Genomic DNA, 23598 nt, shown 5'->3' on the forward strand with positions numbered 1-23598 from the left:
ACGTGTGAAAGGGGTGAGGGTCTATTGGACCTAATACATACCGATGTATGTGGACCGTTTAGATCAACCACGAAGGATGGGAACCGCTTCTACGTGACCTTTACCGATGATTATAGTAGATATGGGTATATCTATTTAATCAAGCAAAAGTCAGAAACCTTTGAAAAGTTCAAAGAGTTCAAGAATGAAGTGGAGAATCAATTGGGCAGGAAAATCAAGATGCTTCGATCCGATCGAGGAGGAGAGTACCTAATTCCACGATTATCTCAAGGAGTGAGGAATAGTTTCGCAATTGACGCCTCCTAGGACACCGCAGTTGAATGGTGTGGCAGAAAGGCGTGATCGAACCTTATTGGATATCGTTCACTCTATCATGAGTCGTGCTTCACTACCTATCTCTTTTGGGGGGTATGCCTTAGAGACTGCCGCCCATATCCTTAACCGAGTCCCTACTAAGAAGGTTGCCAAAACACCTCACGAGATGTGGACAGGGAAAGCTCCCTCGTTGGCACATATCAAGGTTTGGGGCTGCGACGCTTTTGTAAGACGAGATACTCACGACAAGCTCGAACCTCGAAGTGAGCGATGTATTTTCATCGGCTACCTGCAGACATCCTTTGGATATCTATTCTATAGAACGAAGGACAATGTTGTCTTTGTTGCGAGGAGATGAGTTTTACGAGAGAGAGAACTCATAGGCCAAGGAGACAGTGGGAGGCAAATTGAGCTTGAAGAGATTCAAGAGTCGATAGATGAAGTAACCTCTACCGCTGGCGCTCAACCCGAGGAGGAAACTCCGGTTGAACCGATTGACGAATCCTTACCTCTTAGACGTTCCGATAGAGTTAGAGTTCATCCCCAATTTTATGGTTTTCATATTACTACCGAAGGGGACACATATATTAGTGATGGTACACTAATAAATCTTGATGAACCTAATAGCTATAAGGAAGCCATGGCAGGCCCGGAGTCTGCGAAATGGAAAGAGGCAATGGATAGCGAGATCCAATCCATGCATGATAACCATGTTTGGAATTTGGTTGATTATGTGCCCGGACGTAAGACCGTTGGGTGCAAATGGATCTTCAAGAAGAAGACCGACGTGGATGGAAACATACACATATATAAAGCGCGATTGGTTGCGAAGGGCTTTACTCAAACTCCCGGAGTTGACTATGATGAGACCTTCTCACAAGTTGCGAAGATTAAATCTATTAGAGTGATGCTAGTTATTGCCGCATTTCATGATTATGAGATTTGGCAAATGGATGTCAAGACCGCTTTCCTTAACGGAAAGTTGGCTGAGGATGTTTACATGGCTCAGCCAGAGGGGTTTGTGGATCCGAAGCATCCGAATAGAGTGTGTAAGCTTGAGAAGTCCATTTATGGACTTAAGCAAGCGTCTCGCATATGGAATCTTTGCTTCGATGAGAAAGTCAAAGAGTTTGGATTTGTACGAAGCGAAGACGAATCATGTGTATATGTCAAAGCCAGTGGGAGTATAGTATGCTTCCTCGTTCTATATGTCGATGACATATTACTCATAGGAAATGACATCCCGACTCTGCAGGAGGTTAAGTCCTGGCTCGGGAAGTGCTTCGCTATGAAGGACCTCGGAGAGGCTTCTTACATTTTGGGAATAAGGATAGTAAGAGAAAGAAGTAAGAGACTAATTGGACTTAGTCAGAATACTTACTTAGAGAAGGTACTAAAACGTTTTAGTATGGAAAACTCAAAGAAGGGAGAATTACCGATACAAAGTAATGCCAAGTTGAGTAAGACTCAAAGTCCGAGTACCGAAGCTGAGATAGCAGAAATGAGCCGAGTACCATATGCTTCCGCAGTTGGCTCAATCATGTACGCTATGACTTGTACTCGCCCTGATGTAGCCTTCACTTTGAGCATGGTTAGCATATATCAAGGGAATCCTGGCAGAGCACATTAGATTGCGGTGAAGAATATCCATAAGTACCTTCGGAGGATGAAGGAATGGTTCTTAGTCCTCGGAGGGAGTGATGACTTGAAGGTGCGAGGGTATAGTGACGCCGGCTTTCAGACCGACAGGGACAATTACCGTTCGCAGTCGGGCTGGGTCTTTACCCTAAATGGAGGAGCAGTGACATGGAAGAGTTCCAAGCAGGAAACCGTAGCTGATTCAACGTGCGAATTAGAGTACATTGCAGCGAGCGAAGCGTCGAAGGAGGCAATATGGCTGAAGAACTTCATCGGTGATCTTGGAGTTGTACCTGCCATAAAGGAGCCCATGGAGATTTTCTGTGATAATGAAGGAGCAGTTGCCTTGACCAAGGAACCGAGGGATCATGGTAGATCAAGACATATCGACAGAAAATATCACTTCATCACACATCGTGTAGAAGAAGGACAACTCGTAGTGAAGAGGATATCATCAGAAGATAACCCAGTAGATCCGCTTACGAAGGGACTGAGTAGGGTTAAGCACTTGCAGCATGCTAGGAGTATTGGGCTGAAGGATGATATTAGCATAAATTAGATAGATAGTATTAGAAACGTGTAATAGATAAATGTAATTAACATTTGATGATTAAATAAAGGAGTTTTATTTATGAGTAATGTTACTGTCTTATGTTAATTGTTTAACTATTTTTCATTTTTGCATGTTTTGACTTCCAGAATAATTGAATTTATTAAGAATAATCGAATTATTCAAAATGTCCACAATCGTTCGTATGTTGGAAGTAGATATGAATGAAGATTGTCGTGAATTGGTGCGTAGATTGTCTAAATGGTATTAGACATGGCAAAAGATTGCTACGACGTTCATGAGTGCTTATGAACTGGTTTTGAGCGTTGGAACAAACCCGTGCTTGCTGGAATCACCTTATGGAATATGATATAAAAGGGTGATCGCAAGACGATAATATCATATAGTCTTAAAACCTAGATATATGGTTTGTTATTTGTTAATTGATTATACATTGATAATGCGAAAACGCATCAGTAACTCGGTGTTATAAAACGCATTGTTGTGTATAGTTGGTTAATGAATAAGTAAATGCATATAAGTCGAAGTTTAATGATAACTTTTATCTAAGAAGGTAAAAGCGATATCTCAGCCGCTCGATGATTTGATTTGACTTATGTGCCAGGCCCGGTCAGAACTGAATTGATGTGTTCGATTAAGTTCTATGTCAAATAAATCAGAGATCGAGAAACCTAAATGCTTGACTAACCATTCCATAGGATTGTCAGCATGATATCTAACAGAGGACTGTACGATCCCTTATCTAAAGGACAAAATTGATTAGATCAGAGTTTGACAGCGTCTTTGAGAGCTACGATTGCAAACCGAATTGTACTTGTGCATATAGTTACTAGACTTATCCAAGTGGGAGACTGTTGGAATAGTGTCTAAGGCTGCAACTATATTAGGCAAGTATTTGACCCAGTTGTGCATGGTCCTTTTGGGTTGCCTTCACCATAGCAACTTGATAGGATGATTTATTAAGAGAGAGTAAATATTATTAATATATATTATGAGAATAATATATAAAGAATAATATATTGTTATTTGATTAATATAAGTCATAGAATTAATTGGAATTAATTTGGTGACTTAAAGAGATTAATTAAATAAGAGGGTATAAACTGTCAATTGTTTGATAGTTAAACTTTAGATTGTAAATCCATATAGATATAGATAGTTAAACTCTTGATCTACTCCACTTCCTTCTCAAATCCTTCAAGAACACACAAGAATGCTTCAAACTCTCAAGGAAATAAGCTTTGAACGGGGGTTGGGGGCTCTGAGGGTGAATGGGGCTGGCTTGGGGCGGAAATGAGAGATTAAATAGGGTGCAAACCCTTGGATATTAGGGTTTCATTGGACAGCACGGACTCGCCGAGTCCATAATATGGACTCGCCAAGTCGCCAACTTAACCGCGTCCCAAGTCTCGTCTCTACTCGACGAGTCGGGCCTCCAACTCGCCGAGTCCAAGACCAAAATACAAAAATACTTAGATAAATCTTGCATACTAGGAACCAGGTGCTACATTGAGGCTTGTGAGAGAGAGGTTATGAAACACAAAAATGGGCTAGGGCTTCACCTTGGAATGTATTGGGCAATTTTAGGGAGTTAGGGATTACATTTATAGTGTGGAATTCCTAGGTTTTCTAAGATGTAAACCCTAATTCACCATGACTCTTCACATTTCATAAGCCCTTTAGACTAAACCTTCATGGACTCTTATATAGGTTAAGTCCATCCCTAATCAACATGGATCATTAGCCTAAACTATAAGCATTACTGATTTACTTAATCAGTCCCCGTAAATTTAATCAATCTCTTTTGATCACTAAATTAATTCTTGATCAATACCAATTAAATAATATGATTTCTTAATTAATATATTATTCATATAATATATTAATAAATCACAAATAACCTCTTTCTCAAATATCCATCCTATCAAATTGCTCCGATGAAGGTAACTCAAAAGGACCATGCTACTATCGGGTCAAGTACATACCAGTTATAGTTATGGGCTTAGACACCTAATCCAACAGTCTCCCACTTGGATAAGTCTAATAACTATAACAGCCAATGCTACTTCAAAATCCGATTAGAAATCGTAGCTCTCAAAAAAGTTGTTGTCGAATTCTGAGCTAGTCAATGACGTGTCCTTTAGATAAGGGATCATATAATCCTCTGTTCTTCAAGATATCTATGGACAAAGACATGGAATAAAGTCATACTCATTGTCCACTAGTTTGTTTCCCGATTTCTGATTTGTTTGACATAGACTACAATGTCTATTGTAAGAGTGTGTATTTTCCCAAATCTAACTATTATTAACCAAAATATAGTATTTACATTACCGTGCACCATATGAATGTTCACGAAGTGAATGTAATGGGGAAATAATAATGTACTGTAGTTTTATAATAAGTGACAACTGTTGTACTAACTACCTTTTACCAAATGAAATTTAAAGTAACATGTGATCAGCCTGTATCCTGCTACCGACTCAATAGTAAAACGACGATGTAAGATGCCGTAAGAAATGACATTTGGCACCCGTAGACTTGCAAGTCCCACTGTAGCGAGCAGCAAGGTGTAGGATAGTCAATCCAGTATAGATCTATACGCAAACTCATACGCTCCCCAATTAAGGAGATTCTGGACACAAAAACGGTCATGGTAGGTAGTGCCATGACCCGTTTAATGGCTCACATAATTGAATGTAATGTATATGTAATGTATGTGCTAGCTGTATTGTGTGTTCTTCCTCTGTCTAGCCTGTATGTTTGTTTCTCATCACTATGTATTATGTTTGTTTCTCATCACTATGTATTATGTTTGTTTCTCTATCTAGCATGTATAGACACATGAATGAACTAACTCGTGGTATGATTCCGCATTCTAGTAAACATATTAGTATCTTCCTAAACTACCCATATGGTAGCTTACTAGTAATATAACTGGTACGTATGAACATGGAAGTATACCCTTGCTACCCAAGGGTATTGAACTGACTGGAAAAACCTTTATGACTATATATGTACACATGATACATAACTAATATTTAAACGACCTTCGGAAGGATACCCGGTACCTTACCAGACCACATCCCAACGGAGAAAAGGAAATAAAGCGGCTAGCCTTCCTAAGTCCTTTAAACATTTCTTATGTAACTATACATACATAGGCATGCAATTGACAATATAAAAGCATAAATAAGTTTTGTAACACCTTTGAACATGATTACTATCTAAGAAAAGGTCGACTTGATGTCAGCCTATAAAACGAGTTGAAAGTATTTGTTTGATAAAACAGTTTAAGTATAAAGAAATATTTGTTTGAAATACAATTGTAAATGAGTTTGAAATGAAACATACAAGGTATAATGAACAGTTTAATAAGGAGTTTTAAACATATAAAATGTTTATGAAAATCATTTGAAGAAAACTGTTTGGTAAAACAGCTAATGAGTAGTAAATCATTTGAATACTGCTTATTAATTACATGTGATTGATATAATAACTAGCATGATTCTACTTGTATCCCCCCCCCCCCCATAAAAACATTTAAAACATTGATTAAGGGGTATGAACTCACCTGTAGTGAGTGGTACGGATGAACTGAAGATGTAGGACTGCTAGGTGTCAAGTGAAGTCTTGAACACACTTTATGATCCTAGTTAACATATAATATCACATATATGTATCCAATTAGCCTTTAAACAACTAATAAACAAGTCAAGACACCCTAGGACATGCTAAACACCTTATACAAGTGTTATAAGTCTCAAGGATTGCATCTAAGTGTTGTAGGGAAAGGCTAGTGTGTTTGGGGTTCAAGGAAAACTCCATTAAGGAGTTTATGGTTTTGTGGTATTAACCAAAAGGGTTTATGGTCGTAAACCCTTGGGTTTACGGTCGTAAGCTCACCCTCTTTGTGACCATTTGTTGTTTGAAGCCTTCTAAGCTAATCCAAGCATTCCTACTTCATGTTTAAGCCTTAGGAAGTGTTTTGTGACATCTATACACTCCTAAATGGAGTTTATGGTCCATGGACCATTTCTCCATGAGTTTACTACCGTAAACTCCTATGGACTAAGGTATTTTGATGTTTTCAAGTCCCAAGCATAACAAGGAATAAATCTAGACTAGTTTCCTAAGCTTGTGAAGGGACTAGGGCCACTTTTACACCTCTTTGGGGTGTTTACGGTTTTGGGAGATCCCCAAACCGTAAACACATATAAATGAGGGATTTTGGTGGTTTACATGTGCTATACACATCAAGGAAGGATTCTAAGTTAATACCCAAGGCTTAGGATAAGATAAAGCACACTTTGGCACACTTTAGCACCTTTATTTGGGGTTCACGGTCCAAGAACTCCTTGGACCGTAAACTCCATGATCTTGGTGTTTTTGGGACATTTTCTTGATGTATGATAAGTTAATAAGTTGTTCGATACACTAGGGTTGGAGTACTTACTAGTTAGAAGCTTGAAAAGGTGCTAAGGGCCCAAGAACACTAGTGTGTGTTCTTGGTGTTTTGGAAATCTAGTCAAAACACATAAATGGATGGATGAAAAGATGTACAATCACTAGATTAAGTGATATACTAACTTGAAAGAGCTAGAAACACTTACTAGATTGTAGATATTGAACAAAAACTTGGATGATACTTGAGAGAGTTTTGGAGTTTACTCTTCAGTTTACAAATGAGAAATGAAGTGTTTTGGGGAATAAACTCATGCTTAAGCGTGAGTTTACGGTTTTTTTTGGGGTAAATTAAGGCCCAAACATAAAAGTTTGGCCGTGAACTTCTAAGCTATGTGGTATTCGCGGTTTTGAAATTTCAAGACTCGAGGCGGCACATCGGTCACCCGATCGTTTAAAGAATAATTATTATAATAGTCAAACTAACTTTAAATTTGTTCAAAACAATTAGAAATTAAATTGACTTATAATATGAAGTGATTGACTTTTACGGTTTGACTGAATGAAAATTTCGGGTTGTCACAATACCGGCAGAAGCGCCTCATAGAAAATGCCTCAATTCTGGAAGCTACGCCTAAGTGATAATATTAACAGTTGCGCTTGACCACTGTGTCATTGGCAACAATGGACTTCATGTTTTTTCCTTAGGATGATCCTTAGGAATGAAAGAACAAGGATTAGCCGATCCTTAGGGTAAATCCTTAAGAAGATAATGGGAATGGGTAATTGGGTGGATTTTTTGATGTTTAAATATAATAATTATATTATTGTGGGTTAAGAACCCTATGTACTCATCAGGTTTCCCAACCTGACCCACTCCAGCTTATTTGTATCACATGTGTCGATACGAAGCTACTTTACACTGAGAGATTTAAAAGAGATGTAGATCACTAGTGTAAATAAATGTAAGTCATGTTTATGCTTATGTTCCTGTATTGACGATGACATCCCAGTATTTGCGGAAAAGTTACATTTTAGTCCCAAGATTTTTTTTTTGAACGAAAAAGTCCCGAAAACCGGCAAAAATTTGCAGTTTGACCCTTTTTGACCGGTTGAAACCGGTACCAAATTAATTTGGGACTATTTCATAAACTAATCCAAAATATTGGGATTTTTCTGTAAACGAAAAATATTAGGACTTTTCTGTAAACAAAAATATTAGGAGTTTTCTACAAACAGAACCCTTATTATTATTATTATTATTATTATTATTATTATTATTATTATTATTATTATTATTATTATTATTATTATATAAATAAGAATACTATTTTTTGAACTTGTTATTATTAATATTGTTATTAATGCATATAAATGCATTAAATGAAAAACTAATATTAATGACATTGTTTAAGGGTTGAGGTGAAGGAGATGGTGATGCTTTTAGCATTGAAATCGTGAATGTCTACTTGTATATTTTTACTTTGTATATGGCCATTTCATATTTGTTATTATTGTTTTCAATTTAGAATATTAATACTTAACAATTTGAAAGAAGTTGCATATTAATAGTTTAATCTCACTTTGTATATAAAATTGTTTAAGGTAGAAGAATTACTTTCCAAATCCAACAAATCCACTACAAACATCTGCATAGGTTACCCATATCAAAATTCAAAAGTATTAATAACAATATTTTGTTTAATAAAAAGTAATAGGAATAATTCAAAAGTGTTAATCAAAATTCAAAAGTATTAATCCAAAAAACATGTCCTATTACATTTTATTAAACAAGATATTGTAATTAATATTTTTGAATTTTGATATGGGCTACCTATGTAGATGTTTGTAGTGGATCTGTTGAATTTGAAAAATAATCCATCCACCTTAAACATTTTTATATACAAAGTGAGAAATCCTTCTAGCTTAAACTATTTATAAATAATTTTACAAATATGTAACTTCTTTTAAATTGTTACGTATTATTATTCTGAATTGAAAACAATAACAACAAATGTGAAATGACCATAACAAAGTAAAAATATACAAGCAAACATTTATGATTTCAATGCTAAAAGCATCAACATCTCCTCCACATTCACCCTTAAACAATGTCATTAATATTATTATTTTTTTCACTTAAATTCATTTATATGTATTAGTAATAATATTAATACTAACAAGTTCAAAAAATAGTATTCTTATTTATATTTCTTTAATAATAATAATAATAATAATAATAATAATAATAATAATAATGGTTCTGTTTGTAGAAAAGTCCTAATATTTTTGTTTACAGAAAAGTCCTAATATATTTTGTTTACAGAAAAGTCCCAATATTTTGGATTAGTTTACGAAATAGTCCCAAATTAATTTGGTACCGGTTTCAACCGGTCAAAAAGGGTCAAACTGTAAATTTTTGCCGGTTTTCGGGACTTTTTCGTTCAAAAAAAAAATCTTAGGACTAAAGTGTAACTTTTCCGTAAATATTGGGACTTTTATGAAGATTTCCATATATATATATATATATATATATATATATATATATATATATATATATATATATATATATATATATATATATATATATATATATATTAATGAGAATATCAAATAAAGTTCTAAAGAATTTACTCATCTTTTATAAACATCTAATTATTTATAAAAATTTCTAATTTTGTAAAATAAAGTTATCTTAACAATACTTTCTATATAAATCTCTTCTTCAAAATTCATAGCAATGTATAAAGAACAACTTTATCATTTGACATTTTTGTTGAAAATAAAAATATGTCCATAACGATTTAAAAAAAGGTGTCATTTTTTTATAAAATTGACCACGCTTAAATATTTTAAAAAATAGTCTTAGAAGTATTACCTTTTTAGATTATTAGTTCAATTAATCTAAACCTGACACCCCATAATAATTCTCCACATTAAGGGGCTGTTTGGCAGGATCTGAATTTTTAAGAGGTCTGAATTTCTAAGAGGATCTGAAATTTTAAGAGCTGAATGTTTAACATGCTGTTTGGTTGGGACCTCTGAATTGTTCTGCTGAATTATTAAAATGACCATTTTACCCTTCTGTTTTATTTTTTATTAAATTCAACTGTTTATTTAGAAAATAACCTAATAAAAATTCTTAATTATGTATTAAAAAAATATATAAACACCATATCAAATCCAAATTTAGCATAAATCAAAATTAAACACAAATCCAAATCAAACATAAATATTTTTAAATCCACAATATCATACTAAAATCCAAATAAAATCCTACAAATTTAATTTCACCCCAATTGATTCGCAATCTGGTCACGTAAATTATCCATGTATTCATTTCCTTGTGAACCCCATTCCATATCGTGTACGTTTTCGCCATCATTTTGTCCCCCTTGTGGTTGAGCATTGTTCTCCTCGAACGTCATAAATAACTCATCAAGAATATCGCATTTCCTTATGAAATTGTGGACTGCAAAACAAGCAACGACTATATCTCTTTGCACTGAAAAAGGAAAAGGATTCATTCGCTTTAGGATTGGGAATCTCGCCTTCAAGACACCGTAAGCACGTTCAATAACATTTCTGAGTTGCGCATGTGCATGATTGAATTTTTCTTCCTTAGTTAACGGACGTCGCCGTCGATAGTCGGCTAACCAATACCTCATGTTGCGATAAGGAGTCATAAATCCATGAGTGTTGGTGTATGCAGCATCGCAAAGGTAATATTTATCTGTACACATGAGTAAAGGAAGTATTATATATAGAAATTTAATATCGTATTTTAGAATAATCTTAAAAAGAATTAAAAACCTGGAGGAGGGAACGGAAAGCCTGAAGTCGGGTTACATGCAACTTCTTTCAAAACTCGCGAATCATGTGTTATACCCTCCCAACCGGCCCATACGAATGTGAACATCATATCAAAATCACAAATTCCTAAAACATTTTGAAAGCATTCACCTTTTCCTCTTCCCCTATAGCGAGTTTGTTGATCAGCAGGCACGACTGCATGTATAAGAGTTCCATCTAGCGCACCTATTGCTTCAGGAAAGATTTCTTTTAGCTTACGATGCCTCTCTAAGGAATTCACAGTTGCATTAGAATTCGTTGGCACTATAACTTCTTTTGCAAAAATCATCATTGCATTTAGCACCTCATGAAAGCATCTATGAACTGTTTCTGTGGAGTGTTGAAACCTTCGTTTGATAATCCTGAACCGTTTATTATGTGCTATAGTTGTCAAGAACATAGCCATCTTTTCTTCAACGCTAATATGCCTACTACTTTGCAACCAATTGTTTCGTCTAAAATGATTGCATAAAAGTACATATGCTTCACGTGAAAGACGCATCAAGTCATGACATTGTGTAGAAGTTCCATGTAACAATTCTTGTGTATGTTGATGATCACTCATTTCCGAATCATTATCAATTGCCCTTCCAATTCTGTTGGATGCTAGATTCAACCAATAGCAACATAGTAACATGAAAAATGCAATTTCTTCATTCGAATCCATAAGCAATCTGTTATTTTGAAAATACATAACAATTATATTAACAACATATAGCATAAAAATTCATCAAGCCATTAATATCAAATAATCTAAAACATCAAGTCATTAATGTCAAGTAATCCAAAAAAACCATCTAGTTCAAACCAAACATCAAGTAATCCAAAAAAAAAAAAACCATCTAGTTCAGACCAAACATCTAGTTATCCAAAAAAGCCCATCAAAACATTCAAAAAATCTACTTAGCGAAACATTCCATAATGTGCTCCAACAGTCTTGACCCAATTCTCACAAATAGTTGGATCAATGGTTAACCACACACGCCTCTTATCCGCACTTTCACCAAAAAGAGCAACAGCAGTAGTGTATCTTGGATCAAATATTCCTCATCCTAACTTCTCCAATTTTTCCATACACGCATCCAAATTTGAAGAAGAATGCTTTTCCATAAATATTTTAGCAACTGCGGCAATATCTTCACCGATTTCAAGCAATCTTGAGTTGGATGCATCTTTACCCTTATCTTTACCCTTGTCTTTACTTTTATTTTGACTCTTTGCCGTATCTGTAGTCTTTTGTTTTTTTGATTGAGCGGATGACTCGTCACTGACACCTACAGTTTTTTGTTGAGTGCAATCGATGTCATCAAAGTCATGCAAACTATAGTGGCTTGATTCTTGAGTAGGACGGGGAAGGGTAGAAGTTGGTCCCCAACTATTTATGCCTGTCGCAGTTGCACCTTCAAACAATTGTGTGCAAAGGTCGGGGTAGGGTAATGGCGTACGTCTCAAAGAATCCACATGTTTGTTTGACTGTTTGAAAAAAAATATTTTATTACTTAAACATGATAATATGTTTTTTTATAACTAAACAAAATACCTTTGATTCTAATTCCCATTCTTCTTTGGAAAGGTTGAAGGTATTGGTTGTTGAATTGTACACGTTGCCGGTTTTGTTTTTTAACTTCAAAAAAGCACCAAACTTTGACTTTAGGTAGTCATAGCGGTTCTTCATTTGTTTTTGGTCCGCAATAAAGTTGTGTTCAATTTTTAATGTTTCAGCTACATTCCTCCAAGATAATGCTTTCAAACTACTCCCTTCCCGCCCATTCACCGTAACTTCACGTAAACAAGCTTCTAGAAACGTTTTTTCTACACCTTCAACCTTCCAACTAATCATATCCTTCTTTTCTCCTATTTCTTTGATCAATTCAACAAAAAAATGCATGTTTTAATAACAAGTTAAGCAATTTAAAAACACATTTTCAACAACAATTTAAGCAACATAAAGGCACCTTATCAACAACTATTTCAACAAAACAAGTGTATAATGTCATGATATAAGCAAGAATATATATGATTTCACTATAACATCAAACACAAATATGGATATTTCTTTATAACAGCAACAAAACTAATGCACATTTCAAACAAATATTTCAACAAAACAAGTGTACAATTCAATAAACAACTATAACATCAAACATAAATATAAATATTTCATGATAACAACAACAAAAATAATGCATATTTTCAACAACTACAACATTTCAACATAATACTCAACTATAAAAACAGTTTAGAAATTGGTATATAAAACCGGTTGTTGTTGAATCACTCAAACTACCACTAATGAAAATACCTTCTTATATGTGAATTTGGATTGTTTTGTCCCATAATTAGGATTTATTTAAACACATTCAACCCACCAAGAAGTGCTTCAACACTTCTCTATATCATATAAAAAAATTTATTTAGATATGATTCATCATGTTTATATATATATATATATATATATATATATATTCAGTTCCAGAACTTAATTCAAAGGCACACCAAGAATTCCTTGAATCAAAAACCATTTTCAGAACCATCTTATAAATTCACGATGAATGTTTAACAGAGCATTCATTCCAAAAACCATAATCAAATTCAAAGCCACCGATCATAGAGAAGAGGAAGAACACCCATTCCAAAAACCCTAATCGAGTTCTCAGCCAACAAAATTGAGCATATAACAGGAAGAAGAGGAGGCAAACACCCATACCTGTTGCGGTCGATGAGTCAATGGAGACGGAAGAGATAACCACCGCCGGGAGCAGCGACGCTCGGCCGTCGTCGACGATTGCGCCGGAGTGATAGCAGTGTCAACGATTCTTCGAAACAGATGGGAAGAATGGAGGGAGGCGCATATGCGAAGTGAAGAAGGAAGAATAGACGGTCGATGAGTCGATGTGTTTAGGGTAAATTAGGACTTCATTTAATATCTGAAAAAATAAGAGGCATCTTTTAGATTAAGAGGTAAAAAATAATACTCAAACAAACACTCTGAATCTGAAATTTTAAGACATTACCTCTTAATTTTGCAATTAAGAGGTAAACAAACGGGACCTAAACAAGACAGTATTTAACCTCTACAACCTTTTGTATTAATATTGATCGGAGTTGGGATTCTTCATAATCATCGATCCAATGAAGTCCCTTAAACAAGAGTATTCAAATTCCATTTCATATGTATAATTGAAGTTTTTATTTGTGAATCATCATAATATTATCATTACTAATAACATTTAATACAAAGTAAACTTATTAGTAAATTAGGGTTTTATGTTGGTTAACGTCAAAAGAAAAGAGTTTGACACTGAGTACATGTCACATACAAGAAACGAACACATAATTTTGTTTTTAGGGATGTAAGCTTAGAAAGAACCATGAAATCACGTTAGGGTGCACAAATGTAATTTCTTCTAAAAATACAATCATAAGTTTTCTAGACTCAAATACGTTTAATTACAACATTCCATAATCAACCATCAAATAGGATACCTTGCCAAAATCATATTAAGTAAGATCCAACAGCCAACTGAGTTGACAGGGTAAATGAAAAAAACTCAGTTGATTGTGTTTCTAGTGCGGTCCAAAACTCAATCAATTTCATTACTTTTCAATTCTAGGTGATTTGCGGTCTTTTTGGTATTTTTTTTTTCGTGACTTACTAGAATAGCAAAGTACATTTCCTCGAGTTTGGTTATGGCAAAACACAATCAGTGAACTGAAACAACAAAGTTGAAGATCATCAATCGTTTATCTTAATCAATGGTTTGAACTCTTGATCATAAAACCTAATCATAATCATAAATAAGGGGTTTACTTAAGTGATCTGTGTTCGTAGGCTATGGTTTCTGTGACTCAAGAACTCCAAACATTAGCTCTAATCTATTTCTCTCCATAATCCTGTCTTGAAATCGTGACTCGTGAGGAGAACCTTAGGGGGTTCCTCCATTTTGTAAGCCACAACATTGTATAATTCTATTGACTCTTCTATCCTAATTAGGAGAAATTGTTTGATTGTCACCTTTAGTCACTATACTTGGACTTGGGTGAAAAATCCTCTAATTCCACTTAAATTTCAATACTAAGGGAATTTATTAAATAATGGAAACTTAATTTTATTAACACCATGTACCTATTACATAAAAGTTTCAAAAACTGCCTCCAGCCTTTTTATTTGAAGTAATCTGAAATACCCTATTGAATTTAAATTTCATATTTAATAATTAAATAATAAGGAACAAATATAACTAAGGTTAAAAATATGCAACTCCAATTTGCGGGTGTAGTAATCAAGGCCAACGGCTTTGTACAAAGCGTAATGGACTTCTTATTAGACAGGACTCCATCCTCATAACTCTTATATGTTATCATACAGTACTTGGTTTAGAGATTGGTCATGCAATACTTTATACCATATACACGCCCTTTCATGTTCTTGAACACCTGTAGGAAGATATAAGTTTGGATTTTGTTCTACCATTTCCTAAGCTCAACGACATAAATATTTGGTTATTATGTATTAGAAGCTTTTTCGAAGATGGCACATTTCATCCCTTAAGGTAGGGGCGGTCCATGGTGGCACCGGCAACCCCTAACTTTTCCGGCCGCAGTGGAAATTTTTTCGAAAATTTAAATTTTATTTTATTTTTTCTACTACCATACAACTCCTAACTCTCTTGTGCAACCCCTACTGTAAAATCCTGCATCCGTCCCTGCCTTAAGGAGGAGGGAGTCGTTCCCTCCCAACCCACCGAACCCACTGCCACATCAATTTTGTCTCTTCTTTTTCTTCATCTTTCCGAACCCACAACACACAGAATCCTATCTTTTTGAACCCATTCAATCCATTCGGTTAAAAAAAATACAAAACAAGTAAGGTACAAGTTTTAAAACACATGGTACAAGAGAAAATAAGAAAGAGAAAATAAGAAAGAGATGATGAAGTGAGTTAGTGAAACCAATCAACTGACTCATTGAAGCGGGAGTAATACCGCGGATAACTATATTGCTAATTAAGATTTTACAGTTGATTGTTTTGTATTTTTTTTTTAATTGAGTGGGTTCAAAAGGATAGGATTTCCGTGTGTTGTGAGTTTGGAAATATGAAGAAAAATAAAAGAAAAAATATGTGACAGTGGGATTAGTGGATCCCACCTCTCTTAGCCGAGACTAAAGTATGACAGCTGTACTTCACCAAAGTGGTGAAATTTCACAATGTATTCTTTTTCAGTCATTTGTGGGCCAAGGTCGGGTCCAAGATGACATTAGTAGATCCCATCACTCATAAACCAAGCTGACCTTCATCTGCCTACCCTGTTAAAATCAAGAAACATTGAATTCACAAATAAAATAAAATAAAAAATGCAAAGCAAATCAAAATATGAAATCACCAGTAAGGTAGATAGGCAAACAAGCTTATTAATATCTTTAAAGTAATTCCACTTAAGAAAAGGATGTCCATTGTCTCCTATTATATTTTCCAACTTAACCATATCCATATTACATATACTCTCTCAAGTCTATAACTTTACTCATAACTACTTTAAACAAACCCCCAACCTTATTAAATCTCTTAATCCATATCTCTATCGATCATTTATATATATATTTTATAAAAAAAAAAAAAAAAAAAAAAAAAAAAAAAAAAAAGGCAATCCAAGAAAAAAAAAAAAAAAAAAAAACGCTTTCTCTATATCTCTTTCATTCAGATGCCAGCACTGCCATCGGTCTTGTGGACCTTAAGATTAATAAAGAAGCCGGTGTTACCCAAAAGAAACAGAGCAAGGATACCAATAGCAGCCAATGCCAGTTTCACCCACTGATGCCACCTCTTCCTGTTTCTAATTGAAGCTGGTGGTGGGACCGGTTTTGGTTTCAGCTGCTTTGAAAAGAAATGAGCTGGCGGTTTCTGTGCCGCCTTTTTCTTTTTCATCACACTGTTACTGTTACTGTTGATGTCCTCTTTAGTTGTAGCCTCGTTTGAGCTTTCTGAACTTGCAGCTTCTTCTCCATTCACACTCCCATCTCCACCCGCCTTCTTCTTTTCCTTCTTTCTCATCCGCTTCTCCCTCTCCTACACAGCCATTAATTATCAAATTAAAGTTTTATGAAAATCATTTATTATTTATTTAAATATATATACCTTTTCTTTTTGCTCGGCTTCCTTGCGGGCCCGCAACTCGGCCCTGAGTTGGGCCTTTTCAGCGATACGTTTCTTCCTTTCTAATGCTTCGGTTGCTTTAGCTTTTTCCTCCAACCTTCGTTGCTCTTTCAGTTTAGCTTCAATCTCTTGTTTCCTCAAATCCTCAGCTTTTCTAGCCAATTCCATTTCCTCTTTTCTCGCTTCTTCCTCCTTTTTCTTATTATTGTCGGCTGCTGACATCATGTCACTTTCACTTTCCTTTTTAACATCTTTGCTTTTCAATGTCTGATTCTTTTCCACCGTTACATTCTCGATGGGTTTACTATCTTCGGAATAGGAAAGTGAAACCACGGTTTCTTGTTTCACGGTTGGAATAACCGACACCGGCTTTGCGTCCGTTGGAATGGAAACCAGATTCCTGTCGACTGTTTCATTGGGCGGTTGGACGTGTGACACGTCATCAGGACCGAGTGAGTTTCCATCAAAATATTTCTGTCTTCGGGTTGCATTCATATTGCACCTGTTGACATAATCATTTCTGAACTCATCATTGTTGTTCCATTGTTCCATAAATGCCTCCACCTACAGTGAATCAGAATCACGTGTTAAGAACCGACGAAGATCGAATGAAATGACATATGTACCCCTTTGTAACGGATACAATAAATGAAATAGATTACTTAAACAACCTGATTCGCACACAAACGATGAAGTGAGTCTTTATCTCCACGTGATGCGAAATCTCTTGCTGCCATTACATCTTCCTTGTACAGGCGGAAGTTTTTGTTCTGCATACACAACCAACCAAAATTTATTATTTTTCACAATAATTATTCAAGAATAATACATTAAATTAAATGTATAATGAGTAATGCAAATTCATATTTCTGTCACAGGTGATTGATGTTTCCTTAGGGTCCATGTTAGATAACTAAATGCATAAATATGATCAAAGTTTCATGTCTAAATGTAAATTCACAAAAAACCATTAACATTACTTTAGTTGTATACTTGAAAAGGTAATATTGATCCGTATCAAACAAGTTTCCACAAAGAGAAAAGCTATCACATGTTTTGTTGTTCATAGATATGAAATAGTAGGGGCAAATAAGTAAATATACCTCTCAAAATCCTTTTACAAGTCGATGCAAATGTAACAGCCAGATTAGATATAGCTAAAAATACCTCAAGCAAAAAAACAATATATCATCTAGTATGCACCCTAAATTCGGCATATGAAATCATCAACAACTCTACTAGCAAAAGAAATCTTATTCTTCTGCCTACGACACGCTTTCGAGCATAATAAGTTCTAGGGTCTTCTAATGAGTTGACTCAGATGAGTCAAATCCTAACTTGCTAATTTATTTCCGTCGAAATAAGGAAGAATTTAGTACGCGGTCGGTTATAGAGAAGAATGGTAGGATACACATATGTCTCTATACTCTAATATCACATAATGGTTTCTTAATTTGGTGATTTTATTTATTTATTTATTTGTGGATTAGACTGGTGATTAAGAAAGTTTATGCATATTAATTTCTAGATCAATCGTGCGGTCGTAAATACACATGATACATGTTTTACTAATCACAAGGTACAACAATCTAGTTATGTGCACTTATAAACTACTTATTTACCATATTAAGATGTCATTTCACAACTATTACAAAGCTAATTGACATACAAAGATGTGCCTTAACCTTAACAGCTTATTTATTTATGTTCACTACAGATCTGTAAGATGCAAAATTTCAACAAACCTTGTCATATGATTGTTTCTTCAAACTATTTAAATGAGCATATGCTTTTTGACGAACATCATCCGCAGCTCTGAACTGATCTTGCAGTTCTCTTTCCTTTGTGCTTAGCTCATCATACTTCGTTCCCACTGCTGCAGTAGCTGCTTCAGCTTTTGTTAGCTTTACTTTTAAAGCGTCAAGTTCCTTCCTTAAAGTCTGCAGATAAATAATTAAAAAAAAAATTTCAAGGATTGAGGACATGATAAATGTTGAATGATATGATACACGCATACCCTCATATGTTCCTCAGTTTGATCTTTTTGGTCCATAGCCTGTTGAATTTCATCTTGGCTCCCCATATTCGAGGCTAGTTGTTCTCTAAGAGTCCTAAGCTGTTTAATCTCACGAATGAGGTTTTTCTCATCTTTTAAAGACAATGTTTCATGTTGTATCATGTGCTCCATATTGTATATCTGATTCAAGAACATACATTCATCAGAACTTAACAGATGTCATCAATGTTTGGATTTGGAAGAGGGAGGAGTGAAACATACCCTGTGATTAATATCTCCAACAGACTCTGCATTCTTCAAGCGGTTGATGACAGCCTGAACAGAGTCTATTTCCTGTCGCTTTAATCTAACTAACCGTCTTGCAGCTGTTTCCTCTTGTTTTGCTGTATTAAATGCCTCATTAATGGCTCTCAACCTTGCCTGTGAAAATAGAATGAATCAATGAAATGAAAATTATGAATTTTATTATGAAATTAAAGTTCCAAGATTTCTTACACGTTTGCTTTGAATTTCAACTCGGATTGCATCTCGGAGGCGTGTCTTCTCATCAACTTGCAACTGAGCACTTCTAATCTGATCTTTAAACATTTCATCCTCGAATCTTGGAATCCTTATTAAGAAATTATATGGTAGAACCTCAGCTTCTTCTTCTTCTTCTTCATTCTGTGCATCAGGAGCATCACTTACAGAATCCTCTACAGAAGATGTAGGAATCTCATCCTTTTGAATGCCATTCATGTCTTCGGTTTCTGGACAAGACATTTTGTCATCCACATTTTGTTCAGAATTGTCGCTATCAATACCAGAAGCAGGTTTGGTCTCCCCATTTATGACATCTGGCACAGCAATGATATCACTATTAGGCATATTAGGAACTGTTTCATGACGCCCAATTGAGCCAAATTCAATCACAGCTCCAGAGTTCACATATGCTTCAGGGATTCTTGATGTGGAATCATCTTCAACAGGAGTGTCCTCAACTTTTGTTTCTTTTTCTTCATTATCATCAGGGACATCAGCATTTTCAATCACAGATCCATTCTCTGTAACCAGATGAGCTGCAATATCAACCTCCGTTTCTACTACTGTCAACTCAACAGGATTAGAAAGCAAAGCACTGTCCCTGTCAACAAGCAACTCACCATTATTGCATTGTGATTCCATAGAGTCAGTGGAAGGCAAGATTTTAACATTTTCAGCACTTTCATCTGGTTGGAAGCCTTCTTGAGTTTCATCAACACAATTGTTGACTTCAATTTGTGAAACTGTATCCTCATGAGTGATGGGCTCAATGCTAGTTTCTGTCTCCAATGGTGCTTCAGCCTCAATGGTGGACTCTGCTGTGTTATCCTCCTGGTTTATATCATCTTGAACATTGTCTATAACCTCTATTTGTGATTCCTGAATCTCATCTTCTAACTTGACATGTTCCTTCATCTCTTGAATGTTCGTCTCCAATTCAACAGGTTCTGTAACTTTAACTAGTGTTTCTGAGCTTCCCTCCACTTGTTTCTCAAGTGTCTCTTCTGATTTTTTCTCCTCAGCATCAAGCTTTAAAGGTACATCTTCATCAGCCACTGTTTGAGAAATCTGAGTTTCTTCCATCTCCAGAATCCCATCTGACTTCTCAACTTGTCCATTGATTAGAGTATCAGCACCCTCAGATAACACAAGTCCTGAATCTGGATTCTCTTCGGGTTCTGCTTCTGACTCAATCACTGTCTCTTCAGCTTTATTGGTCTCAGATATGCAGGGAGCTGACACCAACTCACTCTGTTGCTCAGCTTCTATCCCATTGCAGACAATATTTGGTTCAGCTTCTACATTGACCTCTGAGTCAACAATTGACAAGTCCTGATGCTCTTCTGACTTTCCATCGGACTCCCAAACTTTTGTAGTGGTATCTACTTCCTCAGTATGATTACCTTTAGATTCTGACACATCAACTGATACTGGAGATTCTTGATTGTCAACTGAACTGTCAATGGAGTCTAACCCGTTGACTGGAACTTGACATTCTTGTTCATTGATTGGCCTTTCAGATTCTGGCTCATCAGCTATAACTTGACATACCAAATCTTCAGACGGCTTACCAGGCCCATCAACTGTTACTTGATCTTCTAGTTCCTGTGGTGGACTTTTAGAAGATTCTGACTCATCAGCTGTTACTTGAAATTCCAAATCTTCAGCTAGCTTACCAGGCCCATCAACTGCTACTTGACCTTCTAGTTCTTGGGGTGGACTTTCATAAGATTCTGATAGATCAGCTGTTACTTGACTTTCCAAATCTTCAGATGGCTTACTAGACACATCAATTGTTACTTGACCTTCTGCTGTATCCATCAGATTGCTATCAAACTCCTGCCCATCATTAACCACCACTTCACAGTCTGTGTTCCTAACTGGATTGGCAGTACAGAATGACTCATCTGTTGTGTTGATTAGATCAGGCGTGGACACAGACTGAGTGGTTGTCACTTGAGATTCCAAGTCCTTCATAGACTCTGACTCAATAACTGTCACTTGGGAACTCTCTATTGGGTTTAGAGTGGACTCAGGATCAACAGTAATTCCAGAAACAATATCATCCGTTTGGGCTTCAACATTTGTGATCCCATTAGCATCATACATTTCAGTGCTCTTAACAACTTGATCTTCTTCCCCTGTGTTCTTGCCAAGATGGCCATTAACATCCTGAGCAATGCCATTACTCTCCAGCGGCACAAGAGGATCAATAGTGGATCCATTCTCGAGATTCACTTCATCTTTATCAGCTTTAACATCAGGATCCCCTACTGTTGCAGACCCATTAACGATGCCATTAGTTTCCATCACCAACGGATCAATAGGTATTTCCCCGTTTTCTAAACCTAATTTTTCTTTCTGAAATTGGTCAACTTCATCAGCCGAATCAGATTTAGGAGAGATAGCATCTACATTATTACCCCCCTTATCAGCAGGATCACCAGTAACCGCCTCAATACTACCGTTGACAAATACATAGGAAGAATCATCAGTATCGTCCTTCCCATGCCCACCGACATTGCTGTTCCCATTGCCACCGACATTACCGTCAACAGTAGCCGCATCACCGACTTCGTTCAGATCACTCGTATGCAAGCCAGCTATACACTTCTCCTCAATTTCAACCTTCCGAACGACATCGTTACAAACTACCTCAGTACCAGCCGTCATTGTCAAACGATCGCAAATCCTACAAATTCAAATTACACAAAATCAAACATCACGAGCACCGCAATTCTGATCACAACTACAATTCAAACATATCAAATCCCAAAACCACAAAAACCAATGCATAAATCAGAGGATCCGGATTGTACTTACCGGTAATAGATTCGGATTCGGATTCGATGTGATCCAGATGCGGAAAATCAGATCGAACATAAACCGAATCAGAATCTACCAGATCGAGTGCTTCGACGGCACTGAGTCAAAACGGACGTTGAGATTACAGACTAGGTTGGGGTTTATGAGAATGCCGAATTATTCGAAAGAGTAGAGAGGTCAAGGGGAGGAGGAGAATGGGGCGGGAGATCTCCCTCTCTCTCTCTCTAGATTCTCTCTCTATAATTTCACACACACACACAGTTGCTGAAACGGAACAGCTGGCGGGGAAAAAGAAAAACCTTTTGGCCCTGTTTGTTCACGTCTCTCTCACCAATTCGAACTCGTATTTATGATTAAATCCAACTGTTTTTTTCCTAGGTATCTCTTTTTATCTGAAATCTTTAATTCATAATTTCAAAATTCACCCTTCTAAAAATATCCCTGTACATTTTAGTCCCTTTAGTTGTTACTATTTCTCATACACCTCTTAATAACATTTAATAACTTTATACTTATCAAGATATACGTTATTTTTTATCTTAATTACATTATCTTCCTAAAAAATGGATAGCTGAGGAGTTTTACAGGATGAAAACTAAATATTTAAAGTTAAAAAAAGAAGAAAAAAAACTTTATTTGAACGATTTATAAGTGAAGGGTTGCAATGTGTAATTATGGGTGTATGGTGAGGAAGTCTTGAAGAATCACAAATCTTGAGTGAAACAAATATTCTATATGGAGTATATCCAAACTTTAAAAGGATAAATTGCATAGGTTTGCTATGATATCATTTATAATAGCACCTAAACAAAGAAAAAGATAATTACTTGCCTACTTAATTTCTAAATTTAAGAATTATTCTTCTAGTAATAATGATAATAATAACAAACGTTCTTTTAAATTAGTTATTAAAGTACAATAATAAATATATTTAGTAATTTGATGTCTACAAAAGCAAAGCCTACTCATATTTGATGGTAAAACTTTATCATCAAAATCAATTTATTTATACTATTATTCATATAGTTTAGTTATTTGAATTTGCAAAAATATAACTATGCTAGAAATGAATTAACTTAGCTATATTTTTATTATTTTTTTCCTAATATAAGTATGAAAACTTAAGTAATTATTTAAAACTATTTTAACTATTAATATAAGGAAATAGACAAGCGACATACAAATAAATCATCAAATTAAATAAAATATTTTGATACGTAGAAGAGGATCATCATAGTATTTAATAAAGACAATAAATAATTTTATGTTATAGGCTTGTATAAGCCTACAAGATATTTG

The 23598-nt window shown here is 35.4% G+C and overlaps 1 protein-coding gene across 1 annotated transcript; it reads right to left on the reverse strand.

The window, feature by feature from the left end:
* Window positions 1–16172: 16172 nt before the first annotated feature.
* LOC145069789 (uncharacterized) lies at window positions 16173–22631 on the reverse strand. Its single transcript, XM_079016737.1, has 8 exons — window positions 22297–22631; window positions 19447–22165; window positions 19213–19371; window positions 18952–19131; window positions 18680–18874; window positions 17606–17704; window positions 16917–17498; window positions 16173–16847 (listed from the first exon to the last, which is right to left on the reverse strand). Exons 2-8 carry the CDS (start codon window positions 22144–22146, stop codon window positions 16479–16481), a joined length of 4284 nt encoding a protein of 1427 aa, XP_078872863.1. The 5' UTR covers window positions 22147–22165; window positions 22297–22631; the 3' UTR covers window positions 16173–16478.
* Between the last annotated feature and the right edge of the window lie 967 nt (window positions 22632–23598).

This window comes from Lactuca serriola, chromosome 8 (assembly GCF_051521515.1).
Source record: "Lactuca serriola cultivar US96UC23 chromosome 8, Lser_US96UC23_V15, whole genome shotgun sequence".
Lineage (NCBI taxonomy): Eukaryota > Viridiplantae > Streptophyta > Magnoliopsida > Asterales > Asteraceae > Lactuca > Lactuca serriola.